The sequence below is a fragment of the Heterocephalus glaber genome, unplaced genomic scaffold (genome assembly GCF_053883595.1).
Source record: "Heterocephalus glaber isolate CG9 unplaced genomic scaffold, H.glaber_assembly_v1.0 deba00001687, whole genome shotgun sequence".
NCBI classification, from domain to species: Eukaryota; Metazoa; Chordata; class Mammalia; order Rodentia; family Bathyergidae; genus Heterocephalus; species Heterocephalus glaber.
The window spans coordinates 10574137-10594057 of record NW_028258412.1 but is presented as its reverse complement, the minus strand read 5'-3'; the positions used below and the strand labels follow the sequence as shown (position 1 = coordinate 10594057).

The window sequence follows — 19921 nt, the reverse complement described above, 5'->3', positions numbered from 1 at the left end:
AGCGAGATCTTGTCTCAAAATAAAAAATAAAAAAGGTCTCAGGGGGGCCAGGAATTTAGCTCAGTGGTTCTGCTGCCTGCCTCACAAGCGCAAAGAGCCAAGTTCAATCCCTGGTACCAAAAAAAAAAAAGGTCTTAGGGATGTAGCTTAGTAGGAAGGCAGTGGATCCAATCCCCAGTTCCAAAAAAATTAAAATAAAAAAGATATATTTTCAACCTGTGTATTTTTCAGAATATAAGGTCATCTTAAATTAAGGTGCATCTGTGTGTACCATGCAGGTTGAACTTAGGGGATGGGAATTCAGCTCCCCAGGGTCGCATAGAGAGATGTCAGAGACGGCATGCAGGATTAGATTAGCTCTACTCTTACCAGTGTTGCCTTGTCCAGCTGATTCCCAAGTCACCTTGGAGAGCAGGCTTCCCAAAGAACTGAGAAACAGGGCTGGGGATGTGGCTCAGAAGAACAGCACTTGCCTGGCATGTGTGAAGCCCTGGATTCCAGCCCCAACAGTGCAAAAATAATTTTTTTTAATTAAAAGAAAAGAATTTGAGAAATAGTTGTATATACCCATTCTTGGAAATGCACACATCACTTTAGTATATTAAAGTCTCTGCAAAGACCTGAACACAAGCATTTCTCTAACTTTTTTTTTTTTTGGTACCAGGGATCGAACTCAGGACCTTGTGCTTGCAAGGCAGGAAGCAGAACCACTGAGCTAAATCCCCAGCCCTCTCTAACTCTTTTAACCAAAGTTTTTGTTTCTGTCTACAAGGAAAAAATAGGACTTCAGGAAATACTCTTGGGTTGCAACTGGGGAAATGGAGTGAGTTCTTTATCCTCTCTGGGTCTCAGTTTACCCAGCCGTAACATAAGGAGTGGGGTTTGTAGCAAAACAAGAGCTGAGACCCAACCTTGACCTGGGCCTCTAGTCTGAGACAACCGCACCCTAATCAGCCTCTGCCCACCATGTTGACCTAGGCACAAAGGGAGAGGCAGACCCTCCGGGAGAGGGAGGAAGCTCACATTTGAGATGTGCCAGGAGGAGGAAACAGGTTCAGAGAGGGAAGACACCTTGCCTGTGGGCACACAGCAATTTGGATCCTAAATCCTCTGGAGGTGTGTCCCGTCTCCTTGGGGATGGGGTCCTTCCTGAGTCACAAACTCTGGAGCTCACAGAAAGGTTTTTCTTGGCCACCTCCCGGTATTCCAGTTTCCCTCAGGTGTGACCACAGCGGCCCCTGGTGGCCAGGCTCTAGGATCTCCACAGCCCCACCCAGCATCAGCCAAAGGTAGACCTGCGGGATTCAGGGGGTGCATCCCAAACTGAGGGGTGCTGAGAGCAAGGAGTTCTCTCTGGAATTGCTAAGGATCTGGACATGCTGAGAAGGCCCCAAACCCAGCTCCATCCAGACCCTGCTTCTCATCTGTTAGAAACCACTGCATCCAGCTGCTGTGGAAAAAATGGAAAATGACCATGTTTGAAAAGACCCAACACACACACACACATACACACACACACACACACACACACACACACACACTCCCTCCTACCACCTCCTAGAAAGTTCATCCTCAGAGAGAGGGTTCAGATCCTGGCTCCAACCAGATGCAGGCTGCATAACCTTAGGAACCAGTGTTTCCTTGGTTCTCATTTTCTTCAACTGTAAAATGAGGACAAATATATAAATGTACTTGCATGTATATGATTTTGGCTAAGTAACAGAGAACCCTGAATTAACTGGTTTAAGTGAGAAAATGTACTACCTCCAATAATCATAAGAAGCCTTAAGGTAGAATGACCCCAAGGTTGGTTAATTTAGCAGTTCAACTGCAGCATCAAAGACTCATGTTGTTTTTATCCTCCTGGTCTGGCAATCCCCTTCCTGCTCACAAAATGGCTGCTGCAGCTCCACACATCACTTCCAGACCTGACAGTTCTCAACAAAAGAGAAGACCAGTCCCTTCCTGTATTTCTCTTTCTTTCCGGGAAAACTTTCCCAGAATTCCCCCTTCTCAGCAGTCTTGTCTTCTTGCCTCATGGATCAGAACTGGATTGTATGGCCATTCCTATACCAATACTTAGTAAGAGAAATAGAGTCAGAGTGGTTGGCTTAGTGAAGCCCAAAACTGTGCAGAGCAGAGTGGAAAACTCTGAGCAAAACCAGATGCTGTGTATATGGAGTAGGAGGCACTAGCTCCCATCCAGAAGCTCCCACATATGGATCCTGAGACCTGAGTGGCCACAGACCCTACCACATGGCAGGAGCCTCATCTGTGTTCCTGTGCTCTTCCTGTTGCAAATTCCCTCCAAGAACCTAGCACTCACAGCCTGGTCCCTCCTGACCCGGCCTTCGGCTTCTCAGGCTGGGGCTGGGTCTCCACTGTCCCCCACCTCCCCAACCCTGTCCTCTGCCTTTGTCCTCACCTTCCCTTTGTTTCTGTCTCATAAGCTTGAGCAGAACAGAGCTCTCCCTACTGGCCCCAGCGACTTCAGATTCCTAAAACATAAAAGGTGGGAGGTGCTTGGTTCTCATGTAAATGCTTTTGCTAGGGAGCTGAAAATTAATAACGGTATGAACAGAGTCCTGGAGTATTTAATCGCCCCGTCCAAACAACTGAAACAATCCAAACACAGCGTTATCTGGGCCAGCTGTGGAGACTGACTACCAACTGTGACATTATCACATTCAGAAATGTCACAAGCATGCATTCGAAAGAGACGAACAGCGTGGCTGAATATGGCTTTCGATTAAATAAAATCCCCAGCATTCATCTAAAACAATAATAACAGCTAATAATAACAGGCCATGTAATAACGAACTATTCATAGGCATAAGAGGTAATTGTTCAATTACGATCCCAGAGGTTCTAAGACTGTCTTTTCTGATGGGATCCCTTTGTTTTTGCTTCCAGTAGCACTAATTATTTCCCAGTAGTGCTTTAAACTTGGGAGGAGAAAAAGGCGTCCTGTCCAATATGACATACAAGTGCTTTATCATTAGTAAATACATGTACATGCCTATAATAGGAAACCCTTGCTGGAGTAAAAGTAGAGGTATGTTTAAAGGGAGAGGCCACTAAAGGAGAGCTGGCAGGCTAGAGGACTCAATAAAAGTGGCAGGTGACAGCTAGGGTTTCCACCGGAGAAGGGCTTAGTCTTGTCAGCTCGCACCTGTCACCTCTCGAGCATGGCAAGTGCCTGGGTTCAAATCCCACTCCACCACTCACCAGTCGGATGCCCTGGGAGCCTCTCGGAACCTCAATTTTCTCAGTATAACACAGAAAGCAAGCCAGACGTAGTGGTGCATGCCTGTGATCCCAGCACCCTGGGAGGGAGGCTGAGGCAGAAGGTTCACAAATTCAAGTTCAGCCTGGGCTATTTAGTGACTGAGTGAGGCCACGTCTCAAAATAAAAAATGGAAAGAACTGAGGCTGTAGCTCAGTTCAATCGCCAGTACCGCAAAAAATAAAACAAACAAAAAAACGAATGCAGTTCACATTCCTGGTTTTTTGGCCTGTCATGTTCTAGTTACTCCTTTTTCTAGTGTCTATATCATTACCTGTTGCTGCTTGCACCACACACACACATGCCGGCCCACACACGCACACCCACACCCACACCCACACCCACACACACACGTCAGTGGTATGGTATCCAAAACCATTCACTTCTTCCCCAGCATCCAGGGGCTCCTGGCTCTGCTCCACTTGGCTCTCAGGGCGGGGGAGGGGGCAGGCATGCCGGTTCACATCCCATTGGTCAACACAAGTCACATGGTCAGACAAGTGTGGGAAATTAGAGTCTGCTGGCTGTGAGAAGACAGCGGTTTTACAGCAAAGGACATGGGTGAAAAGAAGAGTGGAAATCAGGGTGCTGATACAACTCCTGGTATCAACACTCACCTTTCCTCAGGGAAGCCGTCCTTCCCTAGTCTCAGCCCCAGGGGTCTGGGAGACTCTAGCTCTGACCCTGGCTCCAGCGGTAGCCAGATAACTCAGGTCTGACCAGTCAGGAACCACCCTGCTCCCTTGGCCACAGTGATTGGGTCAGGAGTAGACACGTGACTCCAATTGGCCCAGTAAGAGGCAGCCCTGGGACTTTTACTGGGATGATTAGGGAACAAGCAACTCTTCTCTGAGACTGCTGACTTGGTAAGTAGTCAGCGTGGAGCTTCTAGGGACCAATGCTTTGGGAAAGCCTGCTTGAGAACTAAGCTGCCCCACAGGAAGACAGAGCTGAGAGGCACACAAGAATCTAATCCTGATGGCCTCATTCAAACCCTATGATCCAGCCATGCTTGAAGTCAGATGCCTGGTCTTTTTTAGTAATGTGATCCGGTTTGTATTCAGACTTCTTGTCACATACAACCAAAGAATTATAACTAATACTTCAGGGATATGGGGTGCAGTATTAAAAGTACCAACTTTATAGGATCACAGTGAGGCTTAAATGACATGATATGTAGAAGCAGTAAGATCAAGCCTGGCACACCTGATGGATTTACTTAATGCACAGGGATTTTTTAAAATCATTTATTAGAAGTATTTCTAATGTCTAGTACTTATTCAGCCAAGCAATTGGGAAGGGAAAGATAATAAGAAGTTATGGGGGAGAAGGTACTTGACACCATCAGAGTCAGCTCCTGGACTCAATCTGCATTCTCCAGGTAGCAGTGTGACCCCAAGAACTGGATTGTATGGCCATTCCTATACCGATACATAGTAAGAGAAATAGAGTCACAGTGGTCACGTCACCTCTGAGCCTTGTTCAAAAAGAGAATGAAACCTCTCGTTCCCCACCTCCCAGGATTACCCAGGAGACTGAATGAGATCTCGTGCAAAACGCCTGGGGTTTGAGAGTGACTGATGCTCCTTGACTTACATCCCAATAAGCTTATCAGGAGTTGTAACTATCCTAAGTGGAAATGGACTTCGTACACCTGGCCTACCGAACACCACAGGTCAGCAGCATAGAGCTCATAGGTTCACGTGTTTCCCCTTATGATCGGGGGCTAGCTGGGAGTGGTGACTCTCTCACTCTGAGAGCATTGTGCCATCTACTACTGGCCCAAGAAGAGATCAAGTATGGCTCCTACACAGTGTGGATCGTTGTGTTTTTTTGGTACCAGGGATCGAACTCGGGTCCTTGCGCTTGCGCAGCAGGCGGCAAAACCACTGAGCTAAAACCCTGGCCCTGTGGATTGCTTTTGCACCGCTGTAAAAGTCAGAAAATTCTAAGGGGAGCCATCCCACAGCTGGGACCGTCTGTACTGCCTTGGGTTCAAGCCCTCCCTTCTCCACTTACAAGCTGAGTAACAAGTCCTCAGCCATAGAGACACTTTAGCCTGGCAAGCCCTGGACGGCAGGTCACAGCAGGCTCACCATACACGGTAGCAGTCATGGCTGCCTGCAGAACGGCTGAAGGAACCAAAGGGCTTTAGCTTGGAGAAGGGCAGACAAGATGCAGAGTGAGGAATCTCAAACTAAGACCTTAAACTAAAGATGTTGCTTTCTTAGGCCATCGGAAGTCATGAGCCTCCTGTCCCAGAAAGTATGGGAGTAGAGGAGTATAGGTTCAGCGGCAAAAGGACAGCAAGCATGGATTCAAGGTTGGGATAGATCAATGATTCCCAAAACCAGTCCATAATATAGTTGTCACTCTTCCTGTTAATTTTATTCATCTAACGTGGCTCCCTAATCATCGAAGGTTTTACTCATAAGTGAATATGTTATAAAATACCCCCAAGAGCACTACTTTATCAAGAAAATCAGTGACACTTATCATAAATAGGTCTCATAATTCTAAAAAGAAAATAAAATTATGTTTTGAATTTCTTTGTCACTACATCCTTCCAGGAGTTTTGAGACAAATGTTTCTCTATGGGAAAGAGATTAAGCCAGGTGTGGTAGCACGAGCTGTAATCGCAGCTATTTGGGTAGCTGAGACAGGAGGATTGAAAGTTTAAGGCCAGCTAGACAATTCAGCAAAAACTTGTCTCAAAGTTTTCTGGTTTTGGGGGGTTTTTTGTACCTGGGATCGAATTCAGGAACTTGCACTTGCGTGGCAGGCGGTGGAACCACTGAGCTAAATCCCCGACCCTGAAAGTTTGTTTGTTTGTTTTTTAACTACATTAAAAACTTAAAAAAAGGGGCTGGGAGTGTAGCTCAGTAGTCAAGTGCCCCCAATACCACAAAAAGGCGAGGATGCTGGGGTTGTACCTCAGTGGTAGAGTATTCACCCAGTATGCAACCAGACTCTGGATTCAACTGCAGGACTGGAAAAAAAAATAGAAGCACCAAACTGTTGCCTTGACATCATCAGGAGGTACTGAGAATTGAAAAGAGAACATTTTTAAAATGTGATTCGATCTCTAATGTGTCAGCTAAAAATACTTTGGCATGGCACCAGCATATGTCCTGCACTTTGAAGAAAAGTGCATCTTTAAGATCTTACTAGGCCTAGCATGTGTGTGGCCCTGAGTTCAATCCCCAGCATCAAAAATAAAATAAAATACTGGCACAAACAGAAAACCTCAAAGACTTGAAAACTTTTTAAAAGCTCACAGGTAGCTGAAAGTGTACTTAAGAGTATCGATAGCCAAAATTACTTCATCAAAATTTTAACTCTTTTAAATGAATTAAGTACTTCCCTCCAGAAGTTACCAAGTCCTGCTGAGTAGAGAGTGTTTTGATTTTGTGATTCCATGGGCCCCACAATGAGCCGCAGCCATCATTGGAGACAGTGTTGAAGGTGGAGAAAGGGCCACAGCAAAGGCTACTGGTTGCCTAGGCAATGTGGATTCCCCCATTTTCTTTTCTCACAGAACCCAGATCTTGTTGGGGTCACTTCCTTCTTCCATATTACTGGGGTTTTTTTAGGTCAATTCAATTGCTGCTTCCTGTCTAGTAATTGGCTGAAACATGAGACATGTGACATAAAGCTGGCCAATAAGAAGGGAAACAAGCTGAGGGACTTCAGGGAAAAATTTCTTCCTGCATAAGAAGAAACACAAGAAGAGCCATCTTTCTTCTTTTGATTTTGACTGGCTTTGGATGTGATGCTTGGATCTAGGATGCCATTTTGTGTCCTTGAGGGAATCCAGTATGAGCCATCACACCCAGGCAAGTGTTTGTTGCTTACAGTACCTGACACATTGTTGAAATCCAATACATAGATGCTGAAGGGATAAAGAGTGGCAGAACTGGGCCATTAATGAGTCAGAGACCTCAACCAGCCTTGATGCCCTTCTTAATTTGAGATCTCCTACTAAGACTATTACTACTCCTTTTCATTCAGCCAGAGGAAGTTTTGTGTTACTTGCTCCCTAAATCACAAACTGTGCGTGAACACTACAACCATAATCCTCTCTTCTTTGAAAAGCCCAGCAAATCACTCCATCTCTACAAAGACTGTGCCCATTTTATAGCTGAGGAAATGGAGGCAAGACTAGTCTCCAGCTCTTGACCCCAAATGCAGAACTTTCTAGAACCATCCGCTATATGTCCATTTGCCCTTTCATTATCCCTGCCTGAAGGGCACCCAAGGCAAAGCAGGCTTCTCCTTGTCACCAGTATGTGTCTGCAAGGAGTGACAGACCAGGTGGCCATCTTGTCTTCTAGCCAACTCAGGGAGAGCCCAACAAGTACAGGAGTGTTTTCACCTCAGCTGGAGTTGAGGAAGGAGAAATGTGTCCCCTCTGTCCCCCAGACCTTCTCCTGGGGCTCAGCCAGTCAGCCTCTGTCCCTTCCAGAAGCCCAGGCACAGAGAGAGACACCTGTCTGCCTCCAGAGTTGCCCCACAGACCCTATTCTGATGGGGCATATCTACCCCATGTCTGTCTGATCGGATCAGCTCCACCCTCTGCCCTGAGAACAGGAGATGGGGACCTGCTCCAGGTGCTGAGGAGGACACTGGGCCTCCAACGTGCCAGGGTCAGGCTCAGTGCAGGGAAGCTGGGGTGGCACCCGCTTCCTTCTGGCATCAGTTCCTTCCTGTCGTCCATCTTCGTCCCTCTCACAGGTGAGGGTGCAGTCCCAGAAAGGTAAAGTATCTCAATCAAGCCAAATCTCCCAAAGCAGCACCTGGGGCCAGTGTTGGGGCAGGGAGGGCCCTGCCTGCAGACCCCAACCACGCCCTCTCCACCACAGCTGCCACAGCTGGGCCTCCGTAAGGCCCACTCTTCCGGCAGGCAGGCTTTTGGGGAGGACAGAGACCCAGACTGACCAGGACGGGCCAGGGCCTGAGGGGCTGTAGGAGGTGGCATTACTGTCCCCTAAGAACGGTATTACTCCTCCCCAGCAACACTCCTCCCATTCCTTCAGTCGTTACCTTCCCTGGGGCCCGCCTCGGCCCATCCCCAGGCCACCACCACCATTACTAGCGCAGTGCAGCCCCCAACCCCAACACCCATCAGCACTGTGCCCTCACTGGCACTCTTGCCCTTCCCCACCAGCAATTCTAGCACTGCCAACACCCCGGTGTCACCCTGTGTCTGTCATCATCACCCTTGAGCCCACCATCTCCTCCATCAATAAGTGAACATTTATTGAGCACTGACGGAGGGGGGACACTACAGGACGCACAGAAAGTGCGGCCCAGCCCCAGGCAAGGAGCCCAGCAAAGCCACTTCATCATTGCTGGCGTGTGCAGGCCCCGCAGCAAGGCACCGAGGGCGCTACCTGGCCCCAGGTGGGGCTGCTCACACTTTCCTGAGAGCAGAGCAATAAATAACGGAAAGTCAGGGCAGGGTCCCAGCAGAGGCCTGAGGTGCTTAGGTGACTCCATGGGAGTGAGACAGGTGGCTGGGAACCCATCCCAGGGGAGTGGGCGCAGAAGCCTAGAGGCCAGAGGGTCCTGGGGGCTCCCCAGCATCTCCGTGGCCCCTCACCTCTGGGGGTTGCAGGTATGGAGGACACTGGGATTCGCCGCTGGAGCAGGAGGTGGACTGGAAATCGGCAGGGGCAGGGGCAGGGCCTTCTGCAGCCCTAGAGGGCGTCGTCATCTGTCCTCCACTTGGGGTAACTCTGCTGCTGGCTGTCGCAGCTGGGGTTCTCCCGGTTGTCCAGAGGCACCACCACCTCGTCAGGGCTGGAGTTCTTGTTCAGCTCCACCACTCGGGGCACCACCGAGGACCACCGATCTGGACAGGGAGGACAGAGGGGTGAGGGCTGGTGAGGGGCAGGCATGCATGGTGAGCGACTGCTGCATGCAGCACTGGGCGCCCCAGAGACCTCGCGGGGGAGGTGGTTTCACGCCCACTTTTTCAACTTGGAAACTGGGGCTCAGAGGGGCCACGGTGCCCACCCAGAAGTGCATGAGGAACCAGGATGCAAGCCCGGGTCGGGGTGCCCTGAGTGCCCTGTCCTCTCCCTCGAGGTTTAGTGGAAAGACAGAGGGACTTGTCCATCACAGGGATAGCCTGGATCTTATCCTCCACGTCCTGCCTCCCCAGCTGTGTCAGGCGTCAGGAGGGCCAGCGAGAAGCCACCAGGTGGCGCCCTAGGCATTCAAGCATCAGAGGACACCCACCGGCTGGCCAGGACCCCTCCCCAGCCCAAGGACAGGGGCGGATGGGCCCTGCTCACCCCTCCGGAGGCGGCCTACGGTGTGCGAAAAGCCGTAGTACTGGTAGGTATCGCTCTTGCCCGGGTCCTCATTGATGATGCCCAGGTTCTGGTTCCAGTGAGACCAGTTCACCTCGTCCACCCTGTCACGTCCAAGAGAGGGTCAGGGGAGCCCCAGAGAGAAGGCTCGTCCCCTCCCGAGGTCATCTCCTGGCTCTAGTACCCCTTTCCCTTGTTTCTACAATGGTGAAATGCACATAACACTGTTAGCTATTTTGATCCTTTGGGGGGAGTTAGTGTAGGGACAGAACCCAGGGCCTTCACCCTAAATACATCCCCACCCCTGTGTGTGTCTGTATATATTATGTATGTATTTTTGAAGCAGGGTCTTGCAAAATTGCCCAGGCTGGGCTTGAACTTGCAATCCTCCTGCCTCGGCCTCCCAGAGTGCTGAGATTACAGGGGTGCACCACCACACCCCGCTCGTTTCGATGATGTTGAAATATCAAACTCAGTGGCATTAAGTACACTCACAGTGTTATGCAATCACCACTCCTATCTCCAACACATTTCCATTGCCCCAAACAGACCCTCTGCCCCGTTAAGCCATCCCTCCCGGGCCTCCCCCAGCCCTGGTGGCCTGTACTTTGCTGTTTCTGTGGGTCAGTCTGTGCTGGACCATTCCTACAAGTGGATTCATACAATAAGTGGCCTTTCATGCCCGGCTTCTTTCACTCAGCTTCATGTTCTTGAGGTTCATCCATGCTATAGCAGGGGGCAGAACAACTTTTTTGTGGTGGTGGTGGTAGCAGTAGTACTGGGGACTGGACCCAGGGATTTTGTGCAGAGCTACATTCCCAACCTTCTTTTAATTTCTTAGGACAGTCTCTCTAAATTGATAAACTGCGATCCTCCTCCCCCAGCCTCCCAAGTAGCTAGGATTATGAGCATGTGCCACCACGCCCAGCCCAACTAGAGCTTCAATCCTTTTTTATGGCCAAATAATATTTCAGTGTATGGATGTACCACATTTTGTTGATCCATCCTTTCATTGATAGGCACACTCCTTCTCACTATCACTAAAGCCAAGTTACAGTTTCTTGGGCCAGCCAAATTGGCCTAATATAATTTTACTTTTTAAAATTATTTTTTGTTACTTTTCACACAACTTCTCTTTTTTCTTTTCTATTTATTTATTTATTTTTAGCAGTTGCTATGTGTCAGGACTCAGCAAGGAAGATGTATTTGATGCTCCCATTTTACAGGAACAGGAGCCTGTCGGGCTGTTTCTCCAAGGTGACAACGCTGCTAAATTACAGTTAGGATTTGAACTCTGGATTCAGTCTGAGCAGAACAGACCAGCTGACTTGGAATTAGTTGCATTATTATTATTATATGATAAGGAGATTGGATCCAGGTCCTTACACTGAGTTACATCCCCAGCCCTTTCATTTATTTATTTAGAGACAAGTTCTCTCTAAACTCAAACTGGCCTTGAACTTGCTATCCTGCTTCAGCCTCCTAAATCACTGGGATTACAGGTGTGCACCACCACGCCTAGCTGGTGGCTGCTGTTATTGTTCCCATTTCACAGATAAGGAAACTGACTTTGCCACATATCATGCCTATATTCTATGCTGGTAATCTCTTTAAAAAGAATGATCCCCCCTAAATGAAAAGAGCCACCAAGAGGCTCCCCTGAGAAGCTGGCACTCTCCATGTATCTGGAACCTAAAGCCACCCACACGCAGGCGGGCACAGGTCCCAGGCCCAGAAGCTGCAGATTCCTCTGGGTCCCCATTTCAGCCACAGCACCAAAGCCCAGCCCAGTGAAGAAACAGAGGCTGGGGGAAGGAACGTGGCTTGCGCAAGATCACTAGGTGAGACTAAATGACTGGGGCCTCAGGGCCTCCCGACGTCACAGTGGGTTGGAAGGGCAGGAGAGCAGAATACAGAGCTTGGCTCACCTGAAGCACCACCTGCGGTCCGGGGTGCCGTCTGAGCTCTTGCCCACGGTCACCATCTCTCCAGAGCGGAAGGCCTTCCTCAGGAACACGGGGAAGGAGCGCTCGATGTCCAGGATGGTGGTGGCCCACTGCAGGGAGGGAGACCAGGCCGGGACACTGGTGACCTCCCCAGCACAGGCTCACTGCCTTGATGACAGAAAGGAGCCAGAGGGCCGAGGTGGGCAGAACACCAAGTTTCCGGCTCCTACTGCCCCTAGAAATGTGCTTTATAAACTCCAGCACCCACAGGCAGCTGGCAGCAAAGGAAAGAATGAAGTGGGACAGACCAGTCCAGGCCCCGTGACACATCCTCAGCAGTGACCACGGGGTGTGAGAGTCACTAGGGCGGGGTGAGGACTGGGACGAACCAGGAAGCAAATGCCCCATGTGAAGGAGGACCCATGTTGCCAGGCATCCAGCTTTTCACAGAAAAGGCCAGAAATCTGGACTTTTATATGGAAACTAATTATTAAATATTGGATTACAATTTTACAAATAGGGAGGGTCTGGGCAAAAACAGAATCTTTGTTGGATGGATCCAGTCCACAGGCTGCCAGTTTGCATCTTGTGAGTTATATACCCAGCGGGGAAACTGAGGCCCAGGGAAGTAAGCAGGATGGGTAAAGTTTAAGAGCAGACCCAATCATTTCCCTCACACTCAGATCCAGGAAGATGACCTTGGGTTTTCACTCTACGCCACTTTCTTGAAATGCACTGGGTCAAGGTCACTGTGGGCCCTGTGGTCCCAGGCCAGGTGGTGGTGCTGTGTACAGTAAATGTCTCGGTTGGGAGCTATGCCCGGCCCAGGAGGCCCTCTGGGAAGCAAAAGCAGCGGTGTCCTGTGCCCAGGACGCCAGCCTCCACATGGGCTGCTCCTTGGTGCCCAAGCTTGCTTGGGTAACACAGTCTGGAAGCTCCACTTGCACAGGTAAAGGCTCTCTGCATGGCAACACCCATAGGTCCCCAAGCTGGGTGCCCACACCATAACAGCCTCACTTCCTGAGTCACAGTAGGAATGGGAGCTACCACTCGGCTCTGCATGGATCCCTGGTTGAAATGCTCATGCTCTCTGCTAGGGCTTAAATGTGTCCCCAAGAACCTTGTGTGCTGGACACTTAATCCCAAAGTCATGAGTTCATGGCACTTGAAGGTGGAGCCTTTGAGAGGTGATCAGGGTCAGCTGAGGTCAGGGATGGGGCCTATGATGGGATTAGTGGCTTGCTAAGAAGAGGAAGACAGCCCTGAGCTAGCACGCTTGCTCTGTCCTGCCATGGGATGCTCTACCCCATGTTCTGATGCCAACAAGGAGGCCCTTATCAGATGCGGCATCACTCTTGAGCTTCCAGCCTCAGATCATGAGCCAGATAAATTTCTATTCTTTGTATATCACCCAGTCTCAAGTATTTTGTTATAGCAACAGAAAATGGATTTAGATACTCTCTAAGTGTTGTGCCAACAGAGATCACTCAGTCATGCTGCATGGAGACAACCAGGTCCCGTGAGCTGGGCCAGAAGCCCCCATAAAATTTACTAGGTGGCCCTGGATGTAGGCAGCAGTCTTGGCTGAACATTTCACAGACAGGGAAGTGGAGGCAGAATGAGGTGCTGTGGGACCCCAAATGGAAGACTGAGGCATCTCCCCAGCTCCCCACTTTGGACGGGGTTGGGGGTCCCAGCCTTACCTGCAGCTTCCAGATGTGCTTGCTCTCCTTGGAGACCTGGCCCACCGTCTCCCCCATGAGGGCAATGAGCATGTTGAGCAGGAGCACAAAGGTGAGGATGATGTAGGTGACGAGCAGGATGATGAAGACCACGGGGTACTTGGTGCTGCTCAGCATCTCCAGGTCGCCCATGCCGATGGTCAGCTTGAAGAGATCCAGGAGGAAGGTGCTGAAGGTGTCACTGTCCCGGCACGAGGGGTATGTGGGCACCGTGCAGTTGGTCTGATCCTCGTTACACACCTTCATGTTGGCACAGGGGTTCAGGAGGGAGACCAGGGCTGTGGGAGGCACAGGGTGGCTTCACTGAGTGGGAAGACAGGAGCTGGGGGGGAGGGGGGCATTCCTATTTGCTGGATGGGAAGCTGAGGCCTGGGGAAGAGTCCGCACCAACCCTAGGTCACCCAGCAGGTAACCCAAGCTGAGTTAAATTAGGTTCTCCTGATTCTGAAGCCAGGAAGAGTTAGACACAACTTGTCATTACAAATGGGGAAAGTTGGTTCTGGCATCTAGAAGCTACAGGCCAGGGATGCTGCTCAGTACCCAGAGTGCACAGGGCAGATCCCACCACAAGAATTATCTGGCCCCAAACGTCAATAGTATCTAGGCTGAGGTCCCCTAGAGTAGCCTCCAGTAGATCCCTACTGCCAGGCCAGTTCCTAGACAAACCTGCCCAGATGTGAATGTGGCTGGTCCAGCCTGAGCTGGCCACTTCCCTTTGCATAGAGGACATTGATAGCAGACCACTCACTTCTTGACTTGGTCAGTTTCCCCACCCCTCGATCTTCCCTTATGGCCATATCTCTGAAGTCCCAGCATTCCACAGGTTGGCAGCTTGGCATCATGGGAAGGAGTATTGGAGGACTTATATCCATGCCCCATCAGTGCAGCTTTATAGCATCTCCCATCAGCAAGTCAGTCTACTTCCCCACCCTCCATCAGGCCTGGCCTTAGACTTGCTTTGGGTGACAGTGTGAGGCAGCAATGACACTCTACCAGGCAATGGCCTTGAATGCTTCTGCTCACATTCCTGGAGCCCAAAAAACCACCACATGAACAAGCGCAAGCTCACTGGCTGGAGGATGAGTAACCACAGGAAAAGAGCCAAATGCCCCAGCCAAGCCATCCTAACTAGACCAGTGTGCAGGCAGCCAATCCAGCCCCTGACCAGACAGAGGAGCCCATCAAGATCTCCCACACCTGGCCTGGGTCAATAGTGTCAGGAGGGGTAATGCCTTCCAGACCACCCAACTAGGGGCTGGGGATTTAGCTCAGTGGTTCCACCACCTGCCTTGAAAGTGCAAGGACCCAAGTTCGATCCCTAGTACCAAAGAAAAAGACAAAATCTAGACCCCCAGCTAACTAGAGACTCATAAGCAAGACTAAATGGTGGTTAGCCGGTCATGGCGTGTGCCTGTAATCCCAGCACTCTGGGAAGCTGATGCAGGAGGATTGTGAGTCTGAGACCAGCCTAGACTACATAACAAGTTCAAGGGCTGGGGATTTAGCTTAGTGGTTCCACTGCCTGCCTCACAAGCACAAGGTCCCAAGTTCGATCCCCAGTACCAAAAAAACCCAAAACAAAAAACGAGTTCAAGGCTGGCCTAGACTACAAGCAAAAAAACCAAAAAATGCGTGGCATGGTAACACACACCTATAATCCTACTCTATGAGGCTGAGACAGGAGGATCACAAATTTGAGCCCAGACTAGACTTAGCATAACCCTGTTTCAGAATAAAAATTTAAAAGGCTGAGGATGTAGCTCAGTGTAAAAGCCCTGGGTTCATGGGCTGGGATGTAGCTCAGTAGCACCACACCTGCCTCACAAGTGCAAGGTCCTGAGTTTGATCCCCAGTACCAAAAAGAAGAAAAAAAAAAAAGCCCTGGGTTCAATCCCAGAACTACAAAAATAAACACATATATTAATTAATTAACTTGTTTTAAGACACTAAGTTTTGCATAGCTTTCTTCGCAGAAATAGCTAGTGTGCCACTTTTACCAATAACCAGCTTTTGAAGCTGGGCAACTGATTGGACTTTGCTAATCCTCTATTTTCTTCTCTTTGAAAGGTAATGATAAAGGCTTGCTAGGAGGACAAGGCAGGCATGGTAACATACTCAGCCCAGGGCCTAGCACAGGGAGATCTCAACCAGTGCCACCTGCTGTCCTCAATCCAGGTTGGCAGCTGTTCCAGGCCTCATACCATCCCCCACTCCCGCACACACACACCTGGGCACCTGGGCTCACCTGAAGCATAGCCGATCATGAAGAGCAAGTAGACAAGCAGGAAGCGGAAAAGGTCTTTGAAGAGGATCTGAAGCCCCCAGTGGATGGATCATGGAAGCAAAGAGGAGAGGCATGGTTCAAATGGTTTCTCACTTTCCTCTCTCCTCCATCCCAACCTCTTTCTAGCTCCAGGCTTGTCCCTCCCTCATGCTCAGGCCACGCCTGCTGCCCATTGCACCCCACTTCCTCTGGTCTGCAGGCACCTAAGACGTGCATGTGGTATGGGTGGCTCCCTCCAGGGACACCCAAGCCCAGAGGCTCCCCTACCCATACCTTCTGGATCATGATGCTATAGGTCCCAGTCAGCTTCAACCCTCGGGTGAAGTAGAGGGCGTTCATCCAGCCCAGGACGAGGGCGAAGACCATGACGGCCAGGTAGGCCTCGATCCCAGCCAGGTAGAGGGCCGCAGAGACAATCACCAGCACAGAGTAGATGAAGCTACAGGGCAGCAGGGACCACAAAAGGGCCAGAGGGGGACAGGAGACAATGAGGTCCTGGAGAGGGAGACGCGTCCCAAGCCCTCCAGGGTACCAGGACATCTTGATGCCTTCCAGACCACCAGAAGAGAATCAAAGTGGATTAACTAGGCTCCTCAGCCTTTCATTGGCTAGAACATGCAATTAACTAAAGAGCAATCTAGGTGTAATTATTGGCCCAAACACCTACAAGACCCCAAAGTGATGCCCTTTGGAACTGATACAGTGGAGGCTTTGGGGCTACATGAATTTGTCTTGTAATTGTAAAGGAAATGAAAAAGATGTAGCACATATGCAGGAACTCCCACATCCGGTGTCCTAGGTGGACACTGTAAATCAATCACAGCTGTCTTTCTCCCACCAAACACAAATACAGCCTCCAAGTTCTCAAACGTGATCCCAGCACTCTAGGAGGCTAAGGCAGGTGGATCACAAGTTCAAGCCCTGCCCAGGCTACACAGTGACTGAGCAAGATCCTACCTCAAAAGAAAAAAGAAAAAAAAAGGGGCTGGGAATGGAGCTCAGTGCAAAGGCCCTAGGTTCAATCCCCCAGTACTGCAAAATTTTAAAAAAGCAAAAAAACAGCCAGGGATTTAGCTCAGTGGTTCTGGCACCTGCCTTGCAAGCACAAGGTCCCGAGTTCAATCCCGGGTCCAAAAAAAACCCCAAAAGTCAAATACGGCACCACTGGCAGACATTACCAATCAATTGCCGACATGAGAGGTTAAAATTATTGCCACCTATGGTGTACATGCTAACTCCCTAGCAACCCAAGTACAGTATTTCATCATCAGAAAACCCTTTTGCCTGACGTTGGCCTTGCCCTGACTTTGACTTGCCCTCCTTGTTAAGTCACTTCATCCCCCGTGCTGGATGACCTGCCAGTGCAACCCCACCGTTCTCCCCGAGGAGCTGCCAGCCCAGGGACCTCTACTCACTAGAGCAGCTGGAAGGAGCCATCGATGAAGAGAGAGTTCACTCCGGGACATTTCTTCATGAACAAGTCTTTGATCTGGAAGAGGAGAGCGGGCTGGTGACAGGGGTGAAACCAGGAGGACAGAGGAGAAGAGAGAAAGAGGAAATAAAAGAGAGGGAGCAGAGGAGGAGACAGAGACAATGGGCTCTTTGCTGTTGAGAAAAGAGGAAAGAGTAGAGAAGGAGAATAGGAGGTGGGAGAAGAAAAGGGAGAAAATATGCAGAGAAGGGGGAGCAGGGATGGCTTGGAGGAGAGGAGGAGAAAAGGGGAGCAGGGGAGGAGGCCGGGCAGCGCGGGTCACTGGGGCCAGGCACTCACGTTGGTGAAGAAGAACAGCACGCCCGTGAAGAGCGTGATGACCTCGCCGGCCAGCCTCAGGTAGTCCCCCGTGGTGCGGTAAGGGTAAGGCGGCTGCGGAGCAGGCGGAAGTCCTCATTTGTCCCTCCGGCATCTGCCCTCAGACCCAGACGTTCCCCAATGCCCCAAACATCTGGGTCTTGTGAAGCCTCCCCCTTTGGTAGCTTCCTCTTGGTTCTCCCTCCCCCCAGGGGCTCCCTGGAGGTGGGTGGACCTCCCCAACCTGTCCCTAGGCCTTCTCCATTCCCTCCCGCTGGGGACCCTGCAGGACCCGCTGTGCCCCAGGCCCGAGAGGCCCAGCCCAGTGCCAGCCCAGCTCCACCAAACTCCAAGCACTCACAGTGCCCTCCAGTGGCTGGTAGTAGGCAGTGAGGGTGAAGATGACCATGGCACACAGATAGGAGACCACGTTGATGTAGAAGGAGACAGCCCCGAACTTCCGCCACTTGTCTCGCAGCAGCTCATTGATAGGTTCCACGGCCAGCATCTCATGGCGGTTCTGTGAGAGACGGGGGTCGAGGCCACCTTCCCAATGTGGGGACCCAGACTGGCTGGTTCTGATGTGCCCCCTCCTCCACCCCCAGAGCTCTCCCTTCCTTAACCCGCCCTCCACCCAGACCCCGGGGGTGAGCATTCAGTACTCCAAACTCCAGAGCCCATCATTCAAGCCTCTGGCCAACTCTGCCACAACTTTCCCTCCCACCTTGTTCGAGAATAAAAGAACCAGAGCTGGAAAGCTCCTTAAGAATATCTATCCTCGGGCCGGGATTTAGCTCAGTGGTTCCGCCACCTGCCTCATAAGCACAAGGACCTGAGTTCGATGCCCGGTACCAAAAAAAAAAAAAAAAAGAATATCTATCCTCATTGTTCCCAAATTCCAATCTGTGGGCCGGGGATTTAGCTCAGTGGTGCCTCCACCTGCCCTGCAAGCGCAAGGACCCAAGTTCGATCTCCAGTACCAAAAAAAAAAAAAAAAAGGCAAAAGCAAAATCAAATTCCAATCTGTGAACAGTACTGTGCTGTTGGCAAAAAACATAAATGCCTGGGCTCCATCCTCAAATTCTAATCCAGGGAGCAAGATGAAAATTTAGCTCAAATATTGATAAACGATTAACTCATCTCAATTCTCCAATTCTGAATCCAGGCCAGACATCAATAATTGAGCCCTGCACAACAGTGCTCTTTGCAGTTCCCTGGGTAGACTCTACCAATCAATCAGAGTTTGCACCAGAAATGCTAAACTAAACCTGCAAACCCTGATCTGAATCAAATTGGTTACTCATTTAGAGGAAGGAAGTGTGGTCTTTCAAGGAAAGCTGAGCTTACAGAGCCATAAGCCACAGGGCAGGGCTAGGAAGGAGACCACCCACGCCCACTCCCCAGCATTTTCTGCTTCATTTGTGCAACATCCAATTATCTCTAATGACTTGAATTTCTTCCTAACTGTGGATTTGTGTGACAGTACAGCCACAAAAATGCTTGTGTAGCTTATTCCTTATAGTTAAAGGCAGAAACCAACCCAAACGACCAACAGCAGAGGAATGAGTCATTAGTGTGTGTGCATTTATTTACATGCAGCATTGGTATTTCAGAAGAGTATTTAATAGTGCAGAACGATGTTCACAAAACACAAAGTGAAAGAAAGGGGCTTTTGAAACTTCATGTAAGGACCACTAATGATAACACTGACACACAATGTCTATACTGTGTTCTAAAATTAACCCATCTGGTCCTCCCAACAACCCTGTGGGGTAGACATTATCCTTCTCCCCAGGTAACAAATGAGAAAGCAGAGACCCAGAGAGTGTAAGTCATCATCCTGAGTCACAGCATGTAAAGTGGCAGAGCCAAGAAGAGCCCAATCAAGCCCACCTGCACCCCAAGCCTTGCTTATTTCCTTAAGGCCCCAAAGACACTTTCTGGGCGCTTAGTTGGCACCTTCCCTTGCGCTCAGCCCCCAGACCCATGACTCTGGGTCACAGAGGTATGGATTCTCAAGCCCCACCAGCCTAGTCCATGCTCCCAGCCGCCCCCCTCCTTCCCCGTGCCCACCGTGCCCTGGTGCCCACCTCGATCTTGCTGTTGTACACCAGGATCTCTAGCACAGAGGCCTCTTCCCCGCACGTGTCCAAGGAGGAGAGGTCATAGAGCGAGGAATACACGGGGCCATAGGCCCAGTCCTTGAACTTGCGGGACAGGTGCCGTGTGTCCTCATCAGTCACCTCCCGCCGGATGATGTGCTGAAAGATCTGCACGGGACAAGGTGGGGAGAGGGCCCTGGGCAGTCTGCCACTCGGCCCCTCTCTGTTCCCCAGAGACCAGGACGGAGTGCAGGAAACCACTCAGCACCACTGCTCGCCACATCTTGTGCCATCATCTCGTTTCATTCTTACTCTCATCTGGGGTTACAGATGAGTCAAAGGAGCCTCGGAGGCACAAAGGTGTTCCCCGAGGCCACACAGCCAGGGCCAAACCTGGGCAAGGCTTAACCGTCCTAGCGATGAAAAAGACCTTCCTTGTGGAGTTAAACAGCAAT

General features: G+C 50.3%; 1 protein-coding gene across 1 annotated transcript in view; it reads right to left on the bottom strand.

The window, feature by feature from the left end:
• Window positions 1–235: 235 nt before the first annotated feature.
• Window positions 236–19921, bottom strand: part of Trpv4 (transient receptor potential cation channel subfamily V member 4) — a 45499-nt gene continuing 25813 nt past the window's right edge. The window contains exons 7-16 of the mRNA XM_087198477.1: window positions 19455–19634; window positions 17726–17884; window positions 17347–17439; window positions 16991–17064; window positions 15849–16014; window positions 15537–15603; window positions 13253–13569; window positions 11532–11659; window positions 9586–9707; window positions 236–9140 (exon numbers count right to left, since the gene is read on the bottom strand). Coding sequence (XP_087054603.1) covers window positions 8986–9140; window positions 9586–9707; window positions 11532–11659; window positions 13253–13569; window positions 15537–15603; window positions 15849–16014; window positions 16991–17064; window positions 17347–17439; window positions 17726–17884; window positions 19455–19634 — 1461 coding nt within the window. The 3' untranslated portion in view covers window positions 236–8985. The remainder of the gene's footprint in view (window positions 9141–9585; window positions 9708–11531; window positions 11660–13252; window positions 13570–15536; window positions 15604–15848; window positions 16015–16990; window positions 17065–17346; window positions 17440–17725; window positions 17885–19454; window positions 19635–19921) is intronic.